This window comes from Theropithecus gelada, chromosome 2 (genome assembly GCF_003255815.1).
Source record: "Theropithecus gelada isolate Dixy chromosome 2, Tgel_1.0, whole genome shotgun sequence".
Lineage (NCBI taxonomy): Eukaryota > Metazoa > Chordata > Mammalia > Primates > Cercopithecidae > Theropithecus > Theropithecus gelada.
In genome coordinates this window covers 94857892-94867392 of record NC_037669.1, presented here as the reverse complement: position 1 = coordinate 94867392, position 9501 = coordinate 94857892, and the positions used below count along the sequence as shown (strand labels likewise).

At 45.6% G+C, this 9501-nt stretch overlaps 1 protein-coding gene across 2 annotated transcripts in view; it reads left to right on the top strand.

The window, feature by feature from the left end:
* LARS2 (leucyl-tRNA synthetase 2, mitochondrial) overlaps window positions 1-9501 on the top strand; it is a 160333-nt gene that overhangs the window by 68104 nt on the left and 82728 nt on the right. For both annotated transcript variants that reach the window (XM_025376588.1, XM_025376589.1), the window contains one exon: window positions 2617-2760. In XM_025376588.1, the coding sequence (XP_025232373.1) occupies window positions 2617-2760 (144 nt within the window). The remainder of the gene's footprint in view (window positions 1-2616; window positions 2761-9501) is intronic.

Sequence of the window (9501 nt, the reverse complement as noted above, 5' to 3'; positions counted from 1 at the left end):
TGTCGCCCAGGCTGGAGTGCAGTGGCGCGATCTCGGCTCACTGCAAGCTCCACCTCCCGGGTTCACGCCATTCTCCCGCCTCAGCCTCCGAGTAGCTGGGACTACAGGCGCCCGCCACCACGCCCGGCTAGTTTTTTTTTTGTATTTTTAGTAGAGACGGGGTTTCACCATGTTAGCCAGGATGGTCTCGATCTCCTGACCTCGTGATCCACCCGCCTCGGCCTCCCAAAGTGCTGGGATTACAGGCTTGAGCCACCGCGCCCGGCTCTATGTACTTATTAAGTCAAGGCTTTTGGGAACCCTATCTTAGAAGGGAAACAAATGCATGTCTTTCCCACCCAACTCTGGACTTCACATAGTTAAATTTTTCAATGGGGGTACTGCTTCTAGTTGTAAAATTACAGCCCACAAATTACAACCCACAGATGGGTTAGCCTCCCCTCACCCCTACTTTTTATGTAACTTTTAGACATATCTCTGGATCAGTCAGGGTCCCAGCAAGAAAGAGAGAGCACACCTGAAAGGAGTCATTGAAGAAAATTTGATAAAGGACTATTTGTGTGGAGTTCAGGGAAACTCAGAAGGGATGGTGATGCATTTGACCCTGGCAGCAGAAGGATGCCTTTGCCACCTCTAGGCTGCAGGGGCAACGTTAGGGAGCAGTTCGTGGAACATGGGAGAGCAGTAGCTGTAGCAGCAGGGGAGACCTGCCCAACAGAGGTGATGACCTTCAGTAGAGGCACGTGACCGCTGCCAGCGCGTGGCCAGGAAGCAGCCAGTGTGCCTGTCGTTGATCGAACCCAGCCGGAAGGCAAGAGTCCAAGGGAATGCAGGTCGCAGAGGTCAACTTCTTGGGCCACAGAACAGAGCAGGAAGAGGGTCTGGAGGGGCAAATGGGTAATAGTGAACACAATCTCTTATTAGAATTGCTTATTAAAATTTTTACAGCCAGGCATGGTGGCTCATGCCTGTAATCCCAACAGTTTGGGAGGCCAAGGTGGGTGGATCACCTAAGGTCAGGAGTTCGAGACCAGCCTGACCAACACGGTGAAATCCCATCTCTCCTAAAAATACAAAATTAGCTGGACTTGGTGGCACATGCCTGTAATCCCAGCTATTCGAGAGGCTGAGGCAGGAAAATCGCTTGAACCCAGGAGGTGGAGGTTACAGTGAGCCAAGATCGCAACCATTGCACTCCAACCTGGGCAATAAGAGCAAAACTCTGTCTCAAAGAAAAAAAAATTACAAAAAAATGTATATGAAGTCAGGATATTTTAAGTTCCCAACACATCTCTCTGTACTCATTCCCTTCTTTGTACCAAGTGGTACCTGAATGTCATAAAGGTGTGAATGTAGATGACAGAGGTATTTATTTTAAATGAAGATAAACACTAACTAGAACTCTATGGAGAGAATGAATCTTCATAATAGTTAAGACTACATGTTTTATGTGTTCTATCAGCTGAATGAATCCATGGAGACAGAGCTCAGAAGAGCTACCATTGTGGGGGCAGGTATTGATTGGTAGAAGGCACAACAGAGTTTTCTAGGGTGCTGGAAATGTACTTTATCTTGAAATGAGTGATGGTTACATGAGTATATAACTGTAAAAATTTATCGAGTTGTACACTGAAGATTTATTTCCCTAAAATAATCCTATTCTATTTAAATTTTATTTATTTATTTATTTATTTGTTTATTTATTTATTTATTTTTTGAGACAGAATCTCACTCTGTCGCCCAGGCTGGAGTGCAGTGGCTGGATCTCAGCTCACTGCAAGCTCCGCCTCCCGGGTTCATGCCATTCTCCTGTCTCAGCCTCCCGAGTAGCTGGGACTACAGGCGCCCGCCACCTCGCCTGGCTAGTTTTTTGTATTTTTTAGTAGAGACGGGGTTTCACTGTGTTAGCCAGGATGGTCTCGATCTCCTGACCTCGTGATCCGCCCACCTCGGCCTCCCAAAGTGCTGGGATTACAGGCTTGAGCCACTGCGCCCGGCCTTAAATTTTAAATAGGTACCATTTTTTCTTCTTTTATTCTGCTTGCTAAGATTTTCCATCCTGAAAGTTCATCCTTTCATATTAAGATACCAAAGTTGAGTTAGACGCATCCTTAAAGTCTTCTTTCCCAAGCCTGTTCTAATAAGATGGAAGCACAGAGGAAATCAGTGTGTTCTTTGTACAACTTGCAAGTGGTTTCTTTACCAAGCAGTACTCCACAGAGCAGAGCCATTGCATTTGCAGGCCTTCTCCCATGTAAGAAACCTCAGGATGGTCTCATTAAATGAGTACTCACCTACGCGGTGGCTCACGCCTGTAATCTCAGCACTTTGGGAGGCCAAGACAGGTGGATCAGGCGTTTGAGACCAGCCTGGCCAACATAGTGAAACCCCATCTCTACTAAAAATACAAAAATTAGCCAGGTGTGATGGTAGGCATCTGTAATCCCAGCTACTCGGGAGGCTGAGACAGGAGAATCACTTGAACCTAGGAGGCAGAGGTTGCAATGAGCTGAGATCATCACTGCACTGTAGCCCAGGCAACAGTGTGACACTCTGTATCTAAAAAAAAAAAAAGTACTCACCAGATTGTGCCATTTTGTTTCATGAATTATACAGGCCCTGGTTAACTGGGACCCAGTGGATCAAACAGTGCTCGCCAATGAGCAGGTGGACGAACATGGCTGTTCATGGCGTTCTGGAGCAAAGGTGGAACAGAAGTACCTCAGACAGTGGTTTATTAAGACAACTGCTTATGCAAAGGTGAGTGTCAGCCTGGAGGCTCCCCACTAATGCCTTACATGCTGGCAGGCAACACCAAAGGCTTCTGGGTAGGAGAGAGCCTCACTGTGGGGGGTGAGCTCTCGGAGGGGCTCAGAGCCATGGGTGTACAGACAGGAAGCAGCTGAGCCTCATCACTCACTTTGCTGGTGATGGGCTGGTAAGTTCAATTGTAAGTCAAGTATAGCACCTAGAGGTCATTGTAGGCCATTGTTTGCTGACCTTTCAACTCACTGCCACAGAGGTCAAAAATCATCCATAATTGTATCAGTGATAAAGCTTCAAAAAAGAGAGAGGTGGCCCCTAAAAAAAGAGAGAAAAGTGTCTTCAACTGTGTAGTTCTGATGAGACCTCCAGAAAGATAGAATGGAATCTCAGATAAGTAAATGGACCTTTGGTTTATTAACTTTGGTGCATGTCTTTCCCATCCAACTCTAGACTTCACATTCTTAAATTTTTCAATGGAGGTCCAGAAGAGATTAGCTAAAAGAAGTGAAGAGATGGCTGGCCTCCATCAGGGAAGGCCAAGTGAAAATAAACAAAGGCAGGTGCTAAAGCTTGATAAACTGGTTCCTGGGCCTTAGTTTTCTCATCAATACAATGAGCAGGTTGGACCAAGCAGTCTTTAAGGTGCCTTCTAGCTCTTTCCATGTTCAGAGATTCAAGTCAAAACCAAGCATTGAAAGTAGGGACTTGCTTATTAAATCACCAAGAGCCTGGGCAAAAAATCGGTTCTGTACGTGTTGGGACCACTCTGTGCAATGTGCTCTTTGAGCTTACCATGTTTCAAGGTGCTGGAGTTGAGGGGTCACTCCCTGAAACTCCAGAGAGAAATGATTAAAGGAAATTAGGGACATTCACATGGCAATTTGGTGACCTTTGTGTTCTTATGCATGCATGAGACTGGATGTAAGTAGGGTCTGAAAAGGTAAGGGCATCATGAAGGACTACTTGTGGTATGTCATGTTGTTCTTCCCCTGTGGTAGTCACCATAAGAAGGATAGTTGTCCCCTTTCATGGTGGACTGTGAGTTGCTTTATGGGTATTGACTGAAATGGCCTCTGGGTTAGATCCAATACTGTCGTTCTTATATACAAAGAAAGCACAAGGTTCTCAATAACCCGTGGTCACTACAAAACTCTGTGAATTAGAATTGTAGGACACCAACTCAAAATACCAGTGCCATACAGAAATATGACCTCTAGTTTCCTCATGCAAAAGACATGTCTTAAATGAGGCTGTTTTTCCATTTTCATTTATTCTGAATGCAGCAGAGAATAGCATATGGATTTGGAGAAGTGCTCATTAGAACTTGCTAACATGGTGCCTTGTTTCTTTTAAGCACAGCAATATTGGAGACTGAATGTGAAGAACAAAGCTGAGGATGTTGCATTCTCTATCACCCCAAGCAGTGGGAACCCCCATCTGCTGACAGTTGGGGTCCACTACATTACTGGGGGGGATGCTTGGTTACCTCTTGGACCTGTCAGATGATTCTGTTATAGGCATTGTTGGAGAGGCCACCTAATTAGCTCTTTTGTTTTGACCTCTGCCTCTAGTTGGAAATGTAATAACCTAACTGAGGAGCATTATTCTTTAAATTGTCAGCTGTGAATTTTCAACTGTTCAGTGGAAATGGTTAGTTACCATGGTGACTCGCCTGTTTTTTTGCTGAACTCCTGTGCAGATGTATTGAAAAAACTGTCTTTGAGGTCAGCACTTGGTTTGCTCTGAAAATCTGGAGAAGAGGGAGAGCAAGACTCCATGAAGCCTAACAGAGATCAATGCTATGGGGCTGAGAACAGAACAGAGACACAGACATGAGGGGGCTGTGCAGTACTGGAAAACATTGGCATTATGAGTATATAGTATATATACTGTATACAGCTAAGGGTATATAGTAGAGACCCCCAAAAAAGGCCATGCATTAGAGTAGGGATGACACCCTAAGACTTATGACAAAATCAAAATAGACTCATTTTAATAAAAAATAAAATAAGCCTGAGTGTTTCAAAAGGAACTTCCAGAACAAAACTCCACATCTTTAAAGGGAGACAGTGTAATCCAGACTCCCAAGGTTGTATCTGCAATGTACAACATATAATTAAAGTTACTAGACTTGTAAAGAAGCGGGAAATTATGGCCTAAAATCAAGGGGGGAAAAAGGCATTCCAATAGAAATAGACCCTGAGATGACCCAGATGTTGGAATTAGTAAATAAAACCAAAGACATTTATCATATAAATTGTCTGGGACTTAAAGGAAAACATGGTCATAATGAATGAACAGATGGGGAATCTCAGGCGACAGTAGAAACTTTAAAAAAAAAAAAAAACCAGTTGGAAATCTAGAATACGAAAGTTTAATATCTGAAATGAAAAATCCACTCTTTGGGCTACAGAGGGATAAGTAAGGGTTATGTAGACATAAAACTTGAGGGAAGCTCCCCCCTCACACATCTATGTAGTGAACAGCATGTGTAATGGCCTTAAAACAGAGAGGTTTATGATGGGTTTGAAAAACTGAAAGGACACTGTAGCTTAAACTAAAAAAGCCAAGCAGAAAAGGCTCAAGATAGGGCTGGAGAGATGTTTAGGGGCTAGATCAGGCAAGGTCTTTAGGTCTTGAGGAATTTGCACTTTAACCATGGGGACCATAGGAAACCACTAAAGGATTCTAAGGAAGGGAATGGCATGGTCAGATTTATGTTTTTATAAGATCACTGTGGAAGGAAGGGCAAGTATGGATGCAGAGAGACCAGTTAGAAGGCTATTGCAGTGGTCCAGGCATGCAAAATTTAGACATGGGTGAGAATAGTAGAGATAAGTAAGTAGGTAGAAAAATACTCAGGTGGCAAAATCCATAGAGCTTGGTAATATATTGGAAGACAGTATGTAGGAGATGGTAACATCGAGGAAACCCTGGCTTGAATAGCACATGAATGGTTAAGCTGCTTACTGGGATAGGGAGTCCTGGAAGAGACATAGTCCTGACCCTTTTAAGTTTGAAATGGCCAGGAGATATTTGAGTAGATATAGGAAATAATAGGGAAATTATTATTTGGATTATTTGGAAAATTATTTGGGAAATTAGGTCCAAAACTTCAAAGATTGAGTGAGGTAGGTAGGACATCTGTTTTAAAACCTGGTATGATAAAAATCGTCTTGAGTTAGTGAAGAAGTCCTCCTGTATAGATAAGGATGAGATGTTGAATCAGTTAGTAATGCTTTCAGCTGCAAGCAACTGGAAACCTGAGATACAGTGGCTTAAACAAATGGGAAATTACTATACCCACATAACAGTCTGCCAAGACTGAACTGGGATAGGATTCTGAGTTGTCATCTCAGTAGTTCTCTTGGCCCTGTCTTCCTGTCACCTTATGGAGAGATGGTTGCTGCAGCTCCAGACATTGCGTCTCCATTTAAGACAGAAAGAAAAGGGCTGGGCACAGTGGCTCATGCCTGTAATCTCAGCACTTTGGGAGGCTGAAGTGGGAGGATCACTTGAGCCTAGGAGTTCAAGACCAGCTTAGGCAATATCGAGACCCCCATTTCTACAAAAAAAAAAAAGAAAAAGAAAGAAAGAAAAGAAGCAGAAAGGGCAGTGCCAAAACCTGTTCCTTTTATCTGGAAAACAAAAACTTTCTCAAAAATCCCCAGTAGAATTCCACTGATGTCCTGTTAGCCCCAGGTGTGTTTTGGCCACCCCCAGCTTCAAGGGAGACTAGGAAAGCAGGCTTGGGCTTTTTAGCTTCTGTAGTTGAGCTGGAGGGGGGAAGAGGATGGGCAGTGGGTGCTGGGATAGGCAGTGAGCTGTGCCCGCACAGTTATCTTTAGAGCTTTGTATTTGCATCTCGTTTTGCAGCTCTGCAGGCTGCCTCTGTGATGTATGGCTGTGGTCTTCTTGGGAGCATGGCTGTGAAGGAGCCCTCCTTTCATTCACTTAACTTCCTAATTTTAAAGACAATGCCTGATGTGAAAACTACAGAGAACCCAGTAATATAAAGATGCTTTATTCAGGCTGTTCTGTGTTATATTTGATTTTTCTCCTCTTACCCCCCACCCAGTCTTCCTAGGATTGTTTGCTTTGTGAAACATTAAAAGTGATTTCAGCCACTCATTCTGTGAAAAAGAAAACTTGCAGTAGGAGTATCTGAAGAACATGAATTAGTCTTGGCAGAGCTGTGTGGGCGGTGTCTTGTGGGCAGCACTGCTGAGGTGAGAGCAAGGGGAGGAGGATGGATTAGAGCCTTATATACAGCAAGCAAAAGGGATTCAGAGTCTGATGGAATGCCTCAGTTCCTGACCGCAGAGTGACAATTGGAAGGAGAGGCAAATAGAGAAGGTCTCACATTTGAACTTCTCTATTAGAGTTGTGATTTTGATATCTCCTGCTGACTCCGCTGGCCCCTCTTGGCTGCAGTGCAGGCTCTCAGCCCCTGGGCATCATGCACGCGCCCCTCGTTGGTGTTAAATGGACATAACCATGCCCTCATGGTGCTTAGTCAACCCCCACACCAAATTGGTGGTTATGTTTTCCCGGTTTTCAGGAGTTATATGGCAACTGCTGTAATACGAACAAAGTCTGCATTTGCCTCTCATTTCCTACCTGATTATCTCAGATCAGGGCTCAGGCCTTTCTTTGTACCATCTTACTGAACCCTCACTTTAATCTTTTGAGGGTAGGTACTCCTCTTATCTTCATTTTACTGATGAGCAGACTGAGGCTTATACTAGTAATAAGTAACAGCATGGGGATTCAAATCTGAGCGGCTGAGCTGTTAAACCAGCAGTCTCTCCTCCTTCTCCGTGGTCTGAATTCATTCATTTTTTTTTCCTGAGATGTTATTGAGTGCCTGGCCAGACCCTAGGTGGGGTGCTAAGAATACAGACAGAGCAGCTGAGGTCTCTGCTCTTAAGGAGCTTAGACTCTAGTGCCACAGACAGTGGTGGACATGAGCCGTCACATCCCCTGCAGGAGAGTGCAGGAGAAAGCGGAGCCCCAGATCTACCCAGCAGTCCAAGGAGGCATCACTGAGGAAGTGGTGAAAGATGGGAAGCACAGAATGTCTGCAAGGGAGCATCTTATTGCCCTGTAGATGTGCAGGAAACCTTCTTCATCGAGTATTTCTAACTGGGATGAATTTCTGCTGGTGAGAAGCAGATGGGCAACAGTGAGCCATTATGAAATCGGTGGGCGCTGGAGGCAATAAGCGCCCATTTCCCTGCCCTCTTTGTTCCTGTCCTCCTGATTTTACCTATGAACTTGTGAGTAAAGCAGAAGTACCTTTACCAGAACACACTGGTCTTGTTTTACCCTGCAGAGCATGCAAACATGAGGCTGGAGGAGAGAGGAGGTAAGGGGAGAGAAGGGAAGTTTGTGCCAGGAGTTCTTTGGGGAGGTGGCGGAGGACGTTAGAGCGAAGAGACAGCCTCACAGAAGCAGTGAGGCAGGGTCCAGCCTCCAAGAGTCACCTGAACTGTGGAATAAAGACTGTTAGGGGACCTTTGTTCCAACTCTAAGGCACTGGGATGCTTGTGGAAGCATTTGGCTGCCCCCTGGAAATTGGGCCTTTTGCCTGGCTTTCTGCTCCTAACTTCAGATCCTGTCTCAGCCCCAGAACAGAGGCTGGGTCACAGGTAGCACCAGGAAGTGCCTCTCCAGTCACATCGCCCCCTTAATCCCCTTCACCCCTGTCACCCCTGTGTTGCTCTGGAAGCTTTGCAAAGGAATTGTTAGAGAAGTTTGGTAACTTGACCCTACTCTGCCCTCTGACCTCAAGAAAGCGTCTCCTCCTGTTTGTGCTTCAAAGTACTTCCTCCTCATGTGTGTGTATACTGTGCCTTCTAAGGGGGTGGGATGGGAGTGGGGGGCACAAATTAGATGTTGGTAGAAGAGGCAAAATGACAGAACTGAGAGGAGCAAGTGAGAAATGTTTAGCAAACTGTCAGCTTCTCTGCAGGGCTCTGAGGACCAGGCCAGGGCTGGGATTTGGTGATGATGATGATGCTTGGGTTTATCCACGACAAGGGCTTTCTTTTTTTTTTTTTTTTTTTTTTTGAGACGGAGTCTTGCTCTGTCCCCCAGGCTGGAGTGCAATGGCGCGATCTCGGCTCACTGCAAGCTCCGCCTCCTGGGTTTACGCCATTCTCCTGCCTCAGCCTCCCGAGTAGCTGGGACTACAGGCGCCCGCCACCTCACCCGGCTAGTTTTTTGTGTTTTTAGTAGAGACGGGGTTTCACCGTGTTAGCCAGGATGGTCTCGATCTCCTGACCTTGTGATCCGCCCGCCTCGGCCTCCCAAAGTGCTGGGATTACAGGCTTGAGCCACCGCGCCCGGCCGGGCTTTCTCTTAAAAGCTCTATGGCTTCGAAGCTCTTACTGCATTTATCCCCACCATGCCCCTCCGTGGTCAGACAGGGCTGAGGGTGGTCTTATCCCTCCTTACTTTAAAAAAGATTAGATACTGTGGGGTAGGAGGCCAGAGCCCATGCCGGCTCTTGACCCCTGTTCTCAGACCAGTGCTCAGCCACACCCTCAGAGCCCCCAGCCTCCCTGTCAGGATTCTCCCCCACGCCATGGCTGTCTCTTCTCTTGGCTACAGTAGATTCTGCTCCCAGTCCCAGGGATCTGGTTTTGACTCCCTGTCTCACAAAGCTAATTAATTGTTAAATTCTGCTCCTTCTTACATAATATCTCCTGCTTCTGTTTTCTGTTTTCCCTG